This window comes from Scyliorhinus canicula, chromosome 3 (assembly GCF_902713615.1).
Source record: "Scyliorhinus canicula chromosome 3, sScyCan1.1, whole genome shotgun sequence".
Lineage (NCBI taxonomy): Eukaryota > Metazoa > Chordata > Chondrichthyes > Carcharhiniformes > Scyliorhinidae > Scyliorhinus > Scyliorhinus canicula.
In genome coordinates, this window is record NC_052148.1 from 134,195,760 (window position 1) to 134,213,740 (window position 17,981).

Here is a 17,981-nt window from a genome sequence, read left to right on the forward strand (position 1 = left end):
TGGAAAGTATTCCATCACACTCCTGACTTGTGCCTTTATGGATGTTGGAGAGGCTTTAGAAAGTTAGGTCAGTTACTCGCTGCAGAATTCCCAGCCTCTGACCTACTCTTATATACACAGTATTTATATGGCTGGTCCAGTTCAGTTTCTGGTCAGTGGTAACAGGATATTGATTGTGGGGTAATTAAGCGATGGTAATGCCATTGAATGTCATGGGGAAATGGATTTTCTGTGAAGATGGTCATTGCCTGGCACTTCAGTGACACAAATGCCATTTATTAGCTCAAGCCAGGGTGCTCTCCAGGCCTTCCTCAGACTATTTCAGCCATTGAGAAATTGCAAATAGGACTGAGCATTGTGCGATCATCACCAAATATCCCCGCTTCTGACTTTATGTGGAGGTTAGGCCATTCATGAAGCAGCTGAAGCTGGCTAGCCTAGCATGCTACCCTATGGAATTCCTGCAGTGATGCCGTGGAGCTATGACTGACCTCCAACAGGTGTAATCATCAAGTTTTGTGGTTGGTATGATTGCAACCCGATGGAGAGTTTCCTCCCCCCGATTCCCATTGACTTCAGTTTTGCCAGGCGCCCTGATTCCATCCTCAGTCAAATGCAGCCTTGATTTGATGTCAAGGGGGAGGATGAAAGGTAGCAGGGATAATCCAGGAAACTATGGGTCGGTGAACTTCACATCGGTAATAGGTAAATTATTGGAGAGAATTCTCGGGGACAGGATTTATACCCATTTGGAAACAAATGGACTCATTAGCGACAGACAGCATGGTTTTGTGAAGGAGAGGTAATGCCTCACTAACTTGATCGAGTTTTTTGAGGAGGAGAAAAGATGATTGATGTGGTTGATGTTGTTTACATGGACATCAGTAATTGACAAGGTGCCTCATGGCAGATTGGTACAAAAGGTGAAGTCACATGGGATCAGAGGTGAGGCGGCAAGATGGACACAGAGCTGGCTCAGTCACAGAAGGCAAAGGGTAGCAGTAGAAGGGTATTTTCTGAATGGAAGGATGTGGCTAGTGGTGTTCCACAGGGATCTGTGCTTGGGCCTCTTGTTTGTGGTGTACATAAACGATTTGGAGGAAAATGTAGCTGGTCTGATTATTAAGTTCGCCGATGACACCAAGGTTGGTGTGGAGTGGCAGATAGTGTTGAGGATTGTCAGAGGATACAGCAGGACATAGATAGGTTGGAGACTTGGGCAGAGAAATGCCAAATGGAGTTTGATCCAGACAAATGTGAGGTAATGCTAGGGGAAATATACCGTAACTGGCAAAACTCTTAGGAATATAGAAAGTCAGAGAGATCTGGGCGTGCAGGTCCACAGAACTTTGAATGTGGCAACACAAGTGGACAGGGTAGTCAAGAAAGCATACGGAATGCTTGCCTTCATTGGAAGGGGATTCGAGTATAAAAACTGGCAAGACATGCTACAGTTGTATAGAACCTTGGTACGGCCGCACTTGGAATATTGCGCACAATTTGGTCGCCACTCTACCAGAAGGATGTGCAGAGGAAGTTTACCAGGATGGTGCCTGGTCTGGAGGGTGTCAGCTCTGCGGAGAGGCTGAATGGACTGGGACTGTTTTCATTAGGGCGACTGAGGTTGAGGGGTGACTTGATAAGAGGTCTACAAGATTATGAGGGGCATAGATAGAGTGGATGGGTAGGCACTCTTTCCCCAGGGTTGAGGGGTCAGTCATTAGGAGGCATAGGTTTAAGCTCCGTGGGGCACAGTTTAGAGGAGATGTGCGGGCCGGATTTTTACACAGGGTGGAGTGCCTGGAACGTGTTGTCAGGGGAGGTTGTGGAAGCAGATACATTAACTGCGTTCAAAAGGCATCTCTACAAATACATGGAGAGGATGGGTATAGAGGGATATGGCAAAAACTACACAATACTTCAGGTGATGTCTCACAAAAGGTTCTTGCAGACAGACATCGTTACTCCTGTGCTCGAATCCTCTGGCAGTAAAGGCCAACGTACCATTTGCCTTCCTAATTGCTTGCCATACCTGCATCATTGGTTTCAGTGACTAATAAACAAGGACACCCAGATCTGTTTTGTTATGAACACTTTCTAATTGCTCGTCATTTAAAAAATACTTTCTACCAAAAGCGTATAAGTTAACATTTTCTGGCACGATATGTATCCTTCTGCCAAATTCTTGCCCAGTCGCTTAGCCTGTCTGAATCCTCTTGAAGTCTCTTTGCATCCTGATCACAACTCACATTCCCATCAGTTTTGTATCATGAGCAAACTTGGAAATATTACAATTAAAGCAAAATCACTCTTAAATTTGGTCTCCATATCCATTGGCTGACGCTCTCGACTGCAGGGAACGGTCAGTTCCCCTGACCAAACTGTCAAATACTACACAACATTCCCTTTAACTCCCCACTGGAATGGCTTCCTGTACCTTGATGCCATGGTCAGTTCCCTCACCCATGCTGAAGCCCCTGCTTTTGTCCCCACAAGATGCAAGAACCTCAAACGTATAATTAATGATCTTTATTGTCGCAAGTACATTAGCACTGCAACGATGTTACTGTGAAAAGCCCCTAGTCGCCACATTCCGGCACCTGTTTGGGTACACAGAGGAGGAATTCAGAATGTCCAAGTTACCTAACAGCACATCTTTTCGGGACTTGGGGGAGGAAACCAGAGCACCAGGAGGAAACCCATGCAGACACAGGGAGAATGTGCACACTCCCCACAGTCAATGATCCAAGCCGGGAATCGAACCCTGGACTCTTGCGCTGTGAAGCAACAGGGCTAATCGTTGTGCTACCATGCTGCCCTTATCAGAAGAACAGAGCAATTCAACAAATAACCGCACCCCATCCCCTTCCCTGAGGCTGAACCCATCTCGCATCCCGCCTGCCCCATTTTAACACCTTTACCCTCCTCCCTCCCTAATGACCGCTCAAACCTCCTGAAATAAATCAATAAACGGCTTCCAACTCCAGGTGAGCCCCTCTGCGATCCTCTCAAGCAAACTTGATCTCCAACCTCAGGAAATCTGCCAGGTCACCCACACACCTACTTTTAGCAACACTGAGTCCTGCCACCCTAGCAAAATCCGTCTTCGGGCTTTTGGCAAAGGCCAAAACATCAGCCTTTCTCACTCCCTGGTCTTCCGACACCCTGAATATCGCCACCTCTGCACTCGGAACCACCTCCAGACCCAGCACTTTGGACAACATGTCTGAGAAGCCCTGCTAGAAACTGCTCGATCTTGGACTTGCCCAAAACATATGGACATCCCCCCTGCACACCGCCCACCCCTGCAAAGAACCTATTTATCCTCACCACCGGCCAAAGATGTGCAGGGGTAGGTGGATTTGCTATGCTAAATTGCCCTTTGTATCCAAAAAAGTTAAGGTAAGGGGTTACGGGAATAGGGTGGAAGTGTGGGCTTAGGTAGGGTAATCTTTCCAAGGGCCGGTGTAGACTCGATGGGCCGAATGCCTCCTGCACTGTAAATTCTGTGATTCTGTGACATGTGCCCTGTGTACCACTTCAAACTGGATGAGACATAACGTCGCATGTGGCGAGGACGCATTCACCCTCCACAAGTCCTCCACCCCATCCCAGCTCCTCCTCCCATTTAAGCTTAATACCCCACCAGGACTCCCTCCCACTTCATCATCTCCTTATAAACACCTGACACCCCCCCCTCCCCTATTTCATTCTTCAACAGTACCTTGTCCTGCAAACCCCAGGGCGGCACCTCTCTCCTTAGAAAGTCCTGAACCAGAAGATACCTGAAGTCATTCCCTCATGGCAACTCATACACTGCCTCCAGGTCCTCCAACCCCACAAATTTACTCCCTGTAAACAAGTCGCCAAAGTGCTCAATCCTTGCCTGCTGCCAACCAAACTTCGCATCTGACCCCGCCGGTGCAAACAAATTGTTATCACAGATCGGCACCCACACCGAGGCACCCCTCCAGCCCCAGATGCTGCCTTCACTGCCCCCACACTCTTAGGGCTGACACCACCACTGGGCTGACGGACTACCTGGCCGCTGAGACCGGTAAAGGCGCCAACAACAAAGCCCTCAAACAGATTCTCCTACACGATGCCATCTCCATCCATCCCCACACTGACACCCCCCCCCCCCCCCCCCCCCCCCCCCCAACGGTCCATTGCCTAACCATAACAATATTTGCTGTCCAGTTATAGTTCATCATATTCAGCAATGCCAGCCATCCTACCCTTGCGCCCGCTCGAAGAAAGTCTGCCTGACCCGCGGGGTCTTTCCCACCCACACAAACCCAGATATCAGCCCATTGACCTTCCTGAAAAATGACTTGGGGACAAAGATTGAGAGGTTCTGGAATACAAACAAAAACCTTAACAGCACCCTCATTTTTACTGTCTGCACCCGCCCGGTCTGCGACAGCACATTCCACCTCTTAATGTCCCCCATCATCTGCTTCACCAACTGGGCCTGGTTCAATTTGTGCAACTGCGCCCAACTCTGCCACCTGGATACCTAAATACCTGAAATTTGTCCCCACCATCCTGAACTAGCCTCCTTTCTTTCTATGAGGAACACCTCGCTGTTTCCATATTCAATGTGTGCCCCAAGAAATGTCCAAATTTCCCCAGGATCTTCATGACGCCTCCGTTGCTGCCCACCTGGTCCGAAATATATAAAATCAGGTCGACCGCATACAATGAGACCCTTAGCTCAACGTTCCCCAGCTCAATCCTTCTGCGGTCCCTGATCGCCTGAAGCGCCATTTCCAGCGGCTCATCACCAAGGCGAATAGCAACAGGGAGAGCGATCACCCCTGCCTCGCTCCACAGTGCAACCTGAAGTACCCCAAACTCACTCTGTTCGTCCGCACGCTAGCGACCGGCACCCTGTATAAGTGCCGGACCCAATCCACAATTCCCTGCCTGAACCGTTCCAGCAAATACACTCTCTCCACCCGATCAGGAACCTTCTCCGTGCCCAGCTACACCACTACCTCTACCTCCTGTCCCTCCAAGGGGCTGGTTTAGCTCACTGGTCTAAATCGCTGGCTTTAAAAGCAGGCCAGCAGCACGGTTCGATTCCCGTACCAGCCTCCCCGGACAGGCGCTGGAATGTGGCGACTATTGGCTTTTCACAGTAACTTCATTGAAGCCTACTCGTGACAATAAAGCGATTTTCATTTTTATTTTCAAAGGCATCACAATTACAATGAGTAGCCTCACATTCGCTGAAAACTGCCTCCCCTTCATAAAACCCGTCGGATCCTCACCTTTCACCCTGGGGCAAAGTCTTCCATTACATAGAACATACAGTGCAGAAGGAGGCCATTCGGCCCATCAAGCCTGCACTGACCCACATTAAGCCCTCACTTCCACCCTATCCCCGTAATCCAATAACCCCATCAACCTTTTTGGATACTAAGGGCAATTTAGCATGGCCAATCCACCTAACCTGCACATCTTTGGACTGTGGGAGGAAACCAGAGCACCCGGTGGAAACCCACGCAGACACGGGGAGAACGTGCAGACTCCGCACAGACAGTGACCCAGCAGGGAATCGAACCTGGGATCCTGGCGCTGTGAAGCCACAGTGCTATCCAATTGTGCTACCATGCTCACAATGCCAACACCTTTGCCAATAACTTGGCGTTCATGTTCAGTCGAGATATCAGGCGACACTGCTCTGGATCCATATCTTTCTTTAAAATTAGGGAGATGGAAGCCTCTGACAATGTCGGGGGAATTCCCACCTCTCCCTTCATTATACGCTCTCACCAGGTTCAGGTCCGCCCCAAACCTTTTAGAAAACTCTACCGTGTACCCATCCAACCCTGGAGCCTTCCTTGTCTGCATCACCCCATGCTGTCCATCACCTTCGTCAGCCCAATTGGGGCCCCATGCCCTGGACCAGCCCTTCCACATTGGGAATCTCGAACCCATCCAGGTTGGGGGCTCCAACTCGTAGGGCCTCTTATAGAACACCTCAAACACCCCATTTGCCCCCTCTGGGTCCACCACCACCATGCCCTTATCATCCTCAACTCTACTGACCTCCCTCGCCGCCACCTGCTTTCTCAGCTGATGGACCAACATCCGACTTGCCTTTTCCTCATACTCATCTACCGTCCCTCTGGCCCTCCACAGCTGCCCAACTGCCTTCCGCGCAGAAACTAGCCCAAACTGCATCTGGAACCTCTGCCTCTCCCCTCTCCTTCAACAGCCCTGCCTCCGGCGCCCCCGAGCATCTCCTGTGCAGACGCTTTGCCATCTCCTCCTGCTCTGTTTTTTCCCTCTGTCCCGAATTGATATAAACTCCTCCTCCCCCTTCCCCCTGACTGCGGCTTTGAGTGCATCCCTCAGCGCGGAGGCTGAGACCTCCCCCATTCAGCTCCACGTAGCCTTGGATGGCAGCCCTCACCTGCTCACACGCCACCGACATCATTCCAGGGTACACCCGATACACATGGGAGAAGTATGAAAACTCCTTTGCCCTTGGCCTTGCAAACCTTCACGATTCCTTCCTCCTCCTCCTCTCTTTCCCCCCCCCCCCCCAAACGCACTCCATTCCAATGAGTATGGGCTCAATTTATTTATCCCACTTTCATTGTAATCCTGTTTATCCCAGCAATAAGCTGTGAACCTTCTCTGAACTACTTCCAGTGCAACCATATACTTCCTGAATAGACCAACACTGTGCACATCACTCTAGTTACGGTCTCACCAAGCCCTGTACAATTGTAGCAAGACTTCCCTCCTTTTATGCATCATCCTACTTGCAATAAACACAAACATTCCATTTGCCTTCCAATTACTTGCTTGTCCCTACCTGTTAACATTTCTGATTCATGTACAAGCATACTCAAATTAATCTGTACTGCAGCAGTTTGCAGTATCTGTCTCCTTAAATAATATTCTGCTTTTCTATTCTTCCCACCGGACTGGACAACCTCAGATTTTCTCGTATTACACTCCAGCTGATAATTTCTTCCCCACTCACTGAACCTATTTATATCCATTTGAAGGCTCTTTTTCTCCTCATAACTAATTTATCCCAAATCTCTCATCCTTTAGTTAGCTAATCCTCCATCCGTGCTGATACATCAGCTCAACACAAGGAGCCTTTTGGGAATCTAAATGCACGTCATCTACTGGTTTCTCCACCTTGCTTGTTACATCCTCACAAAACTCAAATTTGTCAAAAATGCTTTCCCTTTGATGAAACTATGTTGATTCTGTCTGTTATATTAGATTTTCTAAATGTCTTGCTATTACCTCCTGAATTATGGATTCTAGCATTTTCAAATGACGGATGTTAGGCTAACTGGCCTGTAGTTGCTCACTTTGCAGCTTGTGCATGCCAATGCTTATCCTGAGACCTGAGTTTCCGTTTGAAATTCTGGAAGCAAGGCAATTTAAGGCAAGATATTTTGAGCTGTTAATACTGTACAGCTTGTTGAAAATTGCAGCCTCTCGTCAGATATGCTGCAAGTACATTGGCCTGCCACATTAATTACCTATCATTGCCACTCACCATATTCAACTGTCCATCTTGCATTAAAATCTGTGCTTTTGTTGGAATAGGCATGCTTGTACCCGAAGATGATAGCAAGTGTCTGAAAGATTTTTTTGGATGCTATTTATCCATTGAGGATCGTTTTGGGATAGTTAATGCAGAGCTTCCATTTGAAAAGTAAGAATGCAGAAGTTGCACAGAAATTTAATAGGACCCCTCCTTAAGACAGGTTTGCTCAAAACAATTGTGAAATTTTTCATCATACTCTTAAGCTGCGTTTTAAATTGCCAAAACATTTGGAACTGCGACTGAGGCACGTTCAAATAATGTAAATAATTGTTCTTTACTGTTGAGCTGCTTTGTTTTCTTGAGGTTTACTTTATTCACAATATATATTTTTTAATGGTTTCCTTTGAATTTATCCAGCATTTTGCTTTTTTCCCCTTAGAAGCTGATGAAAAGTGTTTTAAAGGCCTAGGTATTGAAATTGGCAATGAAAACTTATTTTGAAGGTCTTTATGGGAATATGTTTGTGGATCTTTGGAGCATTGTTTAGTGAGTCAGAAATTAAATGAAAACTCAGGTCTAGCGTTGTGTCGTGGAGGTTTGCGGATACATTGAGCAGTGGAAATAGTTTCTAGGAATTCCGTCTTCCTAGAGCTGCTCTCTCTCTCTGTCTCTCTCCAGTCCTCCCTGAAAATACTGCTAGATAGACCCTCAAGACCCCATCACAGGAAAGGCCACCTTCCAGGTGCTCCCAAATTCCAGAGCTGGTAAGTGATGCTGCCTGGCATTGCACTTTTGTCCTTATTAAATGTCTGACGCTGCGGACAGCATGGATGATATAACTGATTTGATCATATATTCACCGAAGAAGCTTCTGAGCCAGGTTCTCAGATTACTGAAATAAAAACAGAAAATGCTGGAAAAAACTCAGCAGGATGGCAGCATCTGCGGAGAGAGAAACAGAGTTAATGTTTTGAGTCTATGACTTCTTCAGAGCTGAGATAACCGAGATGTCTAAGGATTTAACATTGCGAGTGGTTCTGTAGTGAGGAACCACTGGGAGGATGTAGACGCAATTTGCGAGAAAGGGGATGGGGGTTCAAATTGCTGATTTGGTGGCTGGGGCATAGTGGGGCAGTGATGGAGCATGAATCCGGTCGTGGTGGGACTGTTGAGAGACAAACAGATACAGAGGCCTTGTTTAGGACTGGACTCATATGCAATAGTTTCATGTTTCATAAACTACCCATATATTTATCTAACGTTAACCAACATTTGTCTCATGATGCAACTGGTGTTTTCCTTTTTGGTTAGGTTGTTGGTTGAAAAAATCTTCGCCCAGTATCTTGTTCCACATAATCTGGAGACAGAAGAAAGAATGAAGTGTCTCTATTATCTTTATGCCTCCTTGGACCCAAATGCAGTAAAGTGAGTACTATTTTAAATTAGGTTTAATGTTTCTGATGAAAATTCCTTGATGGAAGAATTCCTGGGCTTCCATCTTAATGCACCTCTTGTGTAGCACTTTGTCAAATGCCTTCTTAAAGTCCATAATCCATTTACTGCACCACTTTGATCAACCTTTTCTACTGTTTCATCAAATAATTCATTCCCGTACCAGCCTCCCCGGACAGGTGCCGGAATGTGGTGACTAGGGGCTTTTCACAGTAACTTCATTGAAGCCTACTCGTGACAAAGCGATTTTCATTTTTTTTTCAAAGGCATCACAATTACAATGAGTAGCCTCACATTCGCTGAAAACTGCCTCCCCTTCATAAAACCTGTCGGATCCTCACCTTTCACCCTGGGGCAAAGTCCTCCATTACATAGAACATACAGTGCAGAAGGAGGCCATTGGCCCATCGAGCCTGCACTGACCCACATTAAGGCCTCACTTCCACCCTATCCCCGTAATCCAATAACCCCTCCCAACCTTTTTGGATACTAAGGGCAATTTAGCATGGCCAATCCACCTAACCCGCACATCTTTGGACTGTGGGAACCTTCTCCGTGCCCAGCTACACCACTACCTCTACCTCCTGCCCCTCCAAGGGGCTAGTTTAGCTCACTGGACTAATCGCTGCCTTTAAAAGTAGGCCAGCAGCACGGTTCGATTCCTGTACCAGCCTCCCCGGACAGGCGCCAGAATGTGGCGACTAGGGGCTTTTCACAGTAACTTAATTGAAGCCTACTCATGACAATAAGCGATTTTCAATTTCAATTTTCAATTTCAAGATAGGCATGCACAATTTTCGTTCAAATCCATCCGATTCTCCTTCATTAACCCATGACTTTCCAAATGCAAGTTTATTTTGCCCCTGTTAATTTGCTCACCATCAATCGTTCAGTTGGCTGACCTTTAGTAGTCTCTGGCACTGCTGCTGCATCCAATGAAGATCGAAAGATGGTGACCAAAGCATCTGATATTCTAATGTTGTCAACCTGGGATGCATTCTGTTGGGACCATGTGACTTACTGACTTTCAGTAATGGTAACCTTTTTAGTACATCTCTATGTATTACTATTCCGTCTATAATCTACTTCCCTCTCTTCCTTTCGTGTAACCTTCACATAATTTTGTTTTTGTGAAGACAGGTGTAAAGTACTAGTTTTAGACTTTCGCATGGCTTTGACCTTGCCATGAAAATTTTCCTTCCAGTTGTCAAATTGGCCCTACACATTTCTTAGCTAACTGCCAACACTTCATATATTTGTTAAAACATTTTACTGTTCAATTCACTGTTTTCTGCTAATTGTTTCCTTTGCCCCCGTATCAATGTTTTTCAATTCCCACCTATACTTATTCCTAACCCTTCTGGTTATTAACTGGACTGGCTCCTGACATTAACTGAATCTTGTTCCTTTTTCTGTTTTAATTTTTATTTCCATAATGTTTTTTATAATGCTCCTGTAAAACACTTTGGATATCTAATAGGTTGAAGGTAATGCATAAATACAAGTTCTTTAACAACTTCAATTAGTTCTTCCCCAGTTGAGCATTTTTACCGTGCATAGTTTCTGGTCTCTTTGCAGAATTAATTTAAACCAATTTATGATATGGTCGTAGTGGTTAAATAATCCCCTTTTGTAACATGCTCCCCTTTCCCTATTTGATTACCCAGAACTAGATCCAGCGCTGCTTGCTTCTATCTGGAGACATATAGATTAACCAAGTTCTCCGAGCAAAACCTATCAAAAGTCCCTTTTCTTCTTTAAACTATGTTTTTTCTAGTCTCTATTGATGTGATTATTTATGCTTCCACGCCATTTAAATTTGTTGTCAAGTTTACTCATCAACCTTCTTAATGTTTGGAGCTGTTTGTTTCTCAACTGAAGCCAAATAAATTCAGTCTTCGAACCACAAATATTTCCCTTTATATTTTGCACTGTAACATCATTCTTAATCAAGTCTGCCACAACCCCTCCTCTTTTTCCTCTTGCCATTCCTGAATTAAGTACTTGGTAACTCAGAATATTAACTCATTCCTTGCCTTGTTTGTGCCATTTGTCTCTAAATGCAATCATGTCATCATCCCATGTAACAATTTGTCCTGTAGTTCATCAGTCTTGTTATGCTCTCGACTTGTGGCTCTTGGAATTTGTTAATTTTACCGTGGTATATATATATATCTGTCCTCTGATCTCATTTCTGATCTTTTCTGTTTCCTTTCTCTTTAGTTTAAACCTTCCCCAACATACTAGTTTACCTCTTTAAGTATATTGGTCCAGACTTTGTTCAGGCACAACTTGTTGTGCAAGTGCCAGTTCTGCCAGAATTGGTCCCAATGCACCAAAGGGGCTGAAACCCTCCAGAACTTTTCTGTACTCGGTATTGCATGGCACTGCAACTAATTCTGAGATTATCGTCTTTGAGGTTCTGTTTTATAGTCGTCTTCCTGTCTCCTGAAATTCTGCCTGAAGGAGCTGAATGCTTTTTTGACCTATGTTTTTGGTTCCAACATGGGCCACAACCTGTCGCTGATCCTGTTCCCATTGCAGACAGTCTGCTTGGTGATATCGCTCACCCTGGCACCAGAGAGGCAACATGCTATTTAAGAATCATGCAGTTACAAAAATGCCTGCCTATGCCACTAGCCAACAAATCCCTTATGCTTACTATTTTTTGTCTTTTCCGCATGTGCAGTCAAATCTGTCATTGTGGTTAAGATTTGATTCTAAACTGCATTCCTCCTAAGAGGTATTGCACTCCTCTATTCAAAACTAAAGACTGGTTAGCAAGTGTCACTGAATCGTGATATTGCTGCAGTACCTGTGTTTTCCTCCGGCCGTGTTTGGTGTCACCATTTCCTCTCCTCACCTTCTGTGGCAATAGGGTGCCCATTTTATGGATCATGTGTTTGTGGAAACTGCCAGTTTGCCAGACGCACTGCAGTGACTTAGGCCACTCCTCAACCGTTGAACCTTACAGTTAAGCTCGAGCAACAGAAGGTACTTCCTGCACACTAGTATTCAGAACTTAGAGTCTTGGAATTCTAATATAAAACAAGATGTTGATGAAACATGTTACCATGACAGTCAATCCATTGATCCTGACCACAAAAACACTGGACATCAAATTCTAAATTTAAGACACTGAAACATGATCAATGAAACGTTTAAACTTATTTTTGAAAGATTTATGTAGATTAAGTTAACTAAAAAGATTGGAAATTTTATGAATAAATACAAAACACAATGGAAACCTCCATTGAGTAATTTTCAAAAATTAAAAAACAACGAATAGAATAATCTAACACTAAGCTGTTACCACCAATCAGCTCCCAACCACAGCTGTTCTTTTTCAGTTTTCTGCATGCAGTTTGCATACAAGCTCTGACTTTTAACTTCTTGCACTGTTTCCTCTTTGGATTACCCTCTGCTTTCACTCACCCCACTCCATTTCAAATTGTTTTGAGGTCCCCCCCCCCCCCCCCCCCAAAACAAATAACATTGCCTCACACCACAGTAAGAACAAGTCTGTGGTCTGGATAATCTCCCAAGAGACGACCTACCGCCTTAGCTGGTGAGCCAAGAGACGCCTAGCTTTCTCCCCATATGCATTGGTAACCCCACTCGGGCGTTGCAACTGACACGCCACCCGATCACGAGAGAGCAGGTCAAACTACGTTTACAGCTTTTTGCCGCTTCCCAGGGGTTCTGGGGTTGGGTCACTTGAATATCTAAGTCCACTTCCAAAATGTCATCAACTAACTTCTGGCACTCCTTCCTGGACTCCCTGTCTATGCGTGCCTTGTGTGTTATAATCTCTCCTCTAATCACCGCCTTCAACAGCTTTTGAATACAGGGCGAAACCACCTCGCTTCCAATGAACTCCACATATTTATCTGTGGCTCCCAAAACCCGCCTGCAAAACTCCATTTCCGCCAAAAGCCCCACATCCATCCTCTATCTTGTGCGCTGCGTCGAGCCTGCCTCCAGCACTAAATCTACAAAATGCAGAGGTTAGTCTGAGATGGTTACAGCTGATTATTCGGCCTTCCTCACCCTGGGAAGAAAAAGTAATTTATACTAGAGTACATCTTGTGTGCGGGGGAGAAAGAATGAACTCCGTACTTCCAGGATGCATAAACTGCCACAGGTCCTTTCCCCCGCCATCTCAATAAATGGCAACAGCGTCTTTGCTACCCCAAAGGGGCCAAAGACTTTGGCTTACATCGATCAGGTCGCGGATCTAAGATGCAATTTAAATCTCTTTCCCCCCCCTCCCCCCCCCCCCCCCCCCGCCCCAAAGAATCGGTTGATGAGTATCCAGATCTGGTATTGCGGCCACCATAAATGAAGCAATCATTCTGAACGGAAAGAATCAGGCTTCTGCAGCCATGTATCCGTAATCCCAATTATATTGTATCCATTTATATCTATCTACGCGATTAGTTCATCCACTTTATTAAGGCATAGAGCCTTTAAGTTTGTCTTGTTCACATTGTTTTTCTTGCTCCGATATTTTTCTCTTTTGCCCTGTTTGAAATTTGCCCTTGTTGCTTCGCCTGTCACTTTTCTTATTCCCTTTTTTATCTTTTGTTTTTGTCGTTGCTTCCTCTTTCTCTGACTCATTACATACGTTCCCCATCTCCTAGCATATTAGTTGAACCCTCCCAAAAGCGCTAGCAAACAACCCGCGAGGACATTGGTTCCAGTCCTGCCCAGGTGTGGACCGTCCGATTTGTAATGGCCCCATCTCTCCCAGAACCGGTTCCAATGTCCCAAAAATATGAACCCCTCCCTCCTGCACCATCTCTCAAGCCACGCATTCATCCTGTCTATCGTGGCATTCCTACTCTGACCAGTCCGTCTTCGAGAAACTAGAGGTGACCTTATAGGTCCTGCCTACAATGGAAAACAATCATACAATTTTAAAATGCAAGGGCCCTTTGCTACTGATTTTTAACTAGTAAAAATCATGTTTTTCTATTTGTGTTGTTACCCATAGCGGTTTCCATACTTTAGGTCCAGAGATTGAAATTTATTGAAAGCCAGTTGAAGAAATCTCATATCAAATAATCATCCATACAGAAGAGGCCCTTTGGCCCATCAAGCCTGTAGCAACAAAAAAAAAACAAATCAACATTCACCCCATTTCCCAATACTTGGCCCATAGCCTTGAATGTTATGACATTTCAATTGCACATCCAAGGACCTTTTAAAGATTGCGAGGTTTCCTGCCTCAACTGGGTACAATTGTGTCGGCATGATGACACAGTGCTGCCTCACAGTGCCAAAGACCCAGATTCAATTCCAGTCTTGGGGTTACTGTCTGTGTGGAATGTATGTTCTCTGCGTGTCTGCATGGGTTTCCTCTGGGTGATCCGGTTTCCTCCCACGGTCCAGAGGTGTGTAGGCTAGGTGGATTGACCATGCTAAATTACCCCTTAGTGTCCATAAGGTTAGGTGGGGTTACTGCATTATGGGGATAGGTTGGGGGCGTAGACCTAGGTGGTGTGCTCTTCAGGGAATCGGTGCAGACACAATGGGCCAAATGGCCTCCTTTTTAAAAAAAAATCTTTTTATTGGCATTTACCATATTTATAAACAGTTGTATATATGCACATCACGTTTTCCTCGCCTGCGCTAATTTCCTTGATTATACAGCGAGGTTTAGTTTGTCCTTCGTTTAACTGAGCCTATGTGCATTTCATTGCCCTCTGGGTCGGTCTATGGTTCCTTCCCCCTTGTCCCCCCCCTCTGTCAAATGCTTCTTGCTACACTGCAGTGATTCTATGAAATTACCCTCCCAGATTCCCACAAACTTCTGATTGAAATTCTTTTTTCCTCAGACCCCCTCTCAACCTCCAGTCTTTCATCTTAAAATTATGCCCCGTTGTTAGTGGCCCTTTAACTAAGGGCATCAGCTGCTTTCTATCCACCCTGTCCATGCCCATCTTAATCTTGTACACCTCAATCAGATCGGCTCTCGTACTTCTCTGCTCCAAAGTAAACAACCCGAGTTTATCCAGCCTCCCTCCATAGCTAAACTGCTCTATCCCAGGGAACATCCTGATGAATCTCCTTTGCACCCTCTCCAGTGAAATTGTACATTACTGCCTACTTTTAATTGTTGTTTTTCTCTGTATTGTACCAAAAAATGACAGAATGGTAGGCGATAACCGTAAAAATTTCAATGTTATGCTTTCTTCTTATTGAAATAGGCAGACGTGAGTATTGTTTATATCGATGCAGATTAAAACTTTTGGTTATTTGTGATAATAATTGAAGGCAATGGAGGCGAAAGCTGGCCCAGTTGGTTATTTGAATAGACCATTAAGTTCAGTAATTGCTACTTCAGCTTCAGGGAGATCAATGTGCATTTAGCGCTCAAGGAACGAGTAGCTATAGAAGCCACAAAATCTCTACAGTGCAGCAGGAGGCCATTCAGCTCATCGGGTCTGCACTGGCCATCAGAAAGATCACCCTGCCAAGGCCCACTCCCCCACCATTTTCCTGCAACCCATAATGCCACTTAACCTGCACATCTTTGGACTGTGGGAGGAAATCAGAGCACCCGGACAAAATCCACGCAGACACCAGGCGGACGTGCAAACTCCACGCAGGCAATCACCCAAGGCTGGACTCGAACCCAGGTATTGGTGCTGTGAGGCAACAGTAATGACGACTAATTTGTCAATCCACTGGGGCTCGTTTAGCACAGGGCTACATTGCTGGCTTTTCAAGCAGGCCAGCAGCACGGTTCAATTCCCGTACCAGCCTCCCCGAGCAGGTGCCGGAATGTGGCGACTAGGGGCTTTTCACAGTAACTTCATTGAAGCCTACTTGTGACAATAAGTGATTGTCATTTCATTTCTTTTCACTGTACTCAAGCAAATAACTCCAGGGGCTGGTTTAGCACAGGGCTACAGAGCTGGCTTTTAAAGCAGACCAAGACATGCCAGCAGCACGGTTCAATTCCCATACCAGCCTCCCAGAACAGGCGCCAAAATGTGGCGACTAGGGCTTTTCACAGTAACTTCATTTGAAGCCTACTTGTAACAATAAGCGATTTTCATTTCATTTCCCACTTTCCATTTCAGAGTGGATCGCAAAAAAAAGGCAATGTCTGTTTTCCTGTTGAGACATGACCCAGTCTCTTGTGCAATATTGCATCATGCGACTCTCGACTTTGACTTTCTTGCACACATGTGACCAGCATACACACACCATTCTCTTTAGAAAATTATTGCCCATCAATTTTATTTATGGTCAGCCAGATGTTTACAAAGTGTTTTTTTGTTAAAGTATTTTTATTCAAATTTCAACATTTAACACACATTACAAAACAAAAGAAACCCAACAAAACTCAACACCGACTCCTGAACCCACCCCATCCCTCTACCAGGTGACGGTAACCTGCTCCCTGAAATGTAGTATAAAGAAACCCATCTTTCATGGAACCCCTCACTCATCTGTTGGATCTCAAACAATGACGAGACAGAGTACAGGAGTGAGATAGAGAATCTGGTGAACTGGTACGACGACAATCATCTCTCCCTCAATGTCAACAAAACAAAGGAGATTGCCATCAACTTCAGGAAGCGTAGTGGAGAACATACCCCTGTCTACATCAATGGGAACGAAGTAGAAAGAGTCAAGAGCTTCATGTTTTTAGGTGTCCGGGTCACCAACAACCTGTCCTGGTCTCCCCCATGCCGACCAAGTTAAGAAAGCCCACCAACTCTAGTTTCTCAGAAGACTAAGAAAATTTGGCATATCAGCTATGACTCTCACCAACCTTTAAAGGTGCACCATCAAAAACATTATTTCTGGTTGTATCCTTGGTATGGACCTTGCTCTGCCCAAGACCGCAGGAAACTACAAAAGGTCGTGAATTTAGCCCAATCCATCACGCATACCAGCCTCCCATCCATTGACTTTGTTTACAATTCCTGCTGCCTCGGAAAGGCAGCTAACATTATTAAGGACCCCAAGCACCCCAGACATACTCTCTTCCACCTTCTTCTGTCAGGACAAAGATACAAAAGTTTGAGGTCACGTACCAACCAACTCGAGAACACCTTCTTCCCTGCTGCCATCAGACTTTTTAATGGACTTACCTCGTATTAAGATGATCTATTCTCTACACCCTAGCTATGACTAACATTACATTCTGTAGTCTCTCCTTCCTACCCTATGTACGGTATACGTTGCCTGTATAGCATGTAAGAAACAATACTTTTCAATGAACGATAGTACATGTGACAATAATATATCAAATCAAATCCCTCTTAGAGTTACGGGTGAGATGGCGAAGGCGTTTGTCTGGGAGGCTCTAAAGGCGGTTGTGAGGGGGAGGTGATTTTGTTTAAGGCCAGGGTGGACAAAGAGGAGAGATTGGAGCGGCAGAGAGTAATAGATGAGATGTTGGAGGTAGATAGGAGTTATGCAGAGGATGGGGACCCAGCAAAGCTGGAAAAGAGGAAGGAACTACAGGCGAGCTTTTGACCAACTATCTACCAGGAAGGCGGTGCACCAACTGAGACGAGCAAGGGGTGCAGTTTACGAACACGGAGATAAGGCGGGGCCTTATGTTAGCAGGTCAGCTCCGGAGGGAAGCAGCGGCAAGGGAAATTGTGCAGGTGAGGGATAGGGCAGGGAAGTTGTTGTTGTCCCCGGATCTGATTAACAAGGTTTTTGACGAATTTTATGAGAGGTTGCACAGGTCAGAGCCACCTGGGGAAAATCGTGTAATGGAGGAATTTCTAGATGGGGAGTACCCGAGATTAGGGGATGGGGACAGGGCAACATTAGAAGGAGCAATAGTGGAGCAGGAGATAAAGGATGCAATTGGGAGGATGCAGTCGGGGAAGGTGGCAGGGCCGGATGGGTTTCCGGTAGAAAATTATAAAAAATTCAAGGATAAGCTGGCACCTCTGATGGTGGGGATGTTTGAAGAGGCGATAGAGAAGGGGATGTTGCCACAACCTTTGGGGCAGGCATCGATTTC

General features: G+C 45.5%; 1 protein-coding gene across 5 annotated transcripts in view; it reads left to right on the plus strand.

Moving 5' to 3' along the window:
• pds5a (PDS5 cohesin associated factor A) overlaps positions 1 to 17,981 on the plus strand; it is a 304,278-nt gene that overhangs the window by 151,788 nt on the left and 134,509 nt on the right. For all 5 annotated transcript variants that reach the window (XM_038791382.1, XM_038791383.1, XM_038791380.1 and 2 more), the window contains one exon: positions 8,840 to 8,953. In XM_038791382.1, the coding sequence (XP_038647310.1) occupies positions 8,840 to 8,953 (114 nt within the window). The remainder of the gene's footprint in view (positions 1 to 8,839; positions 8,954 to 17,981) is intronic.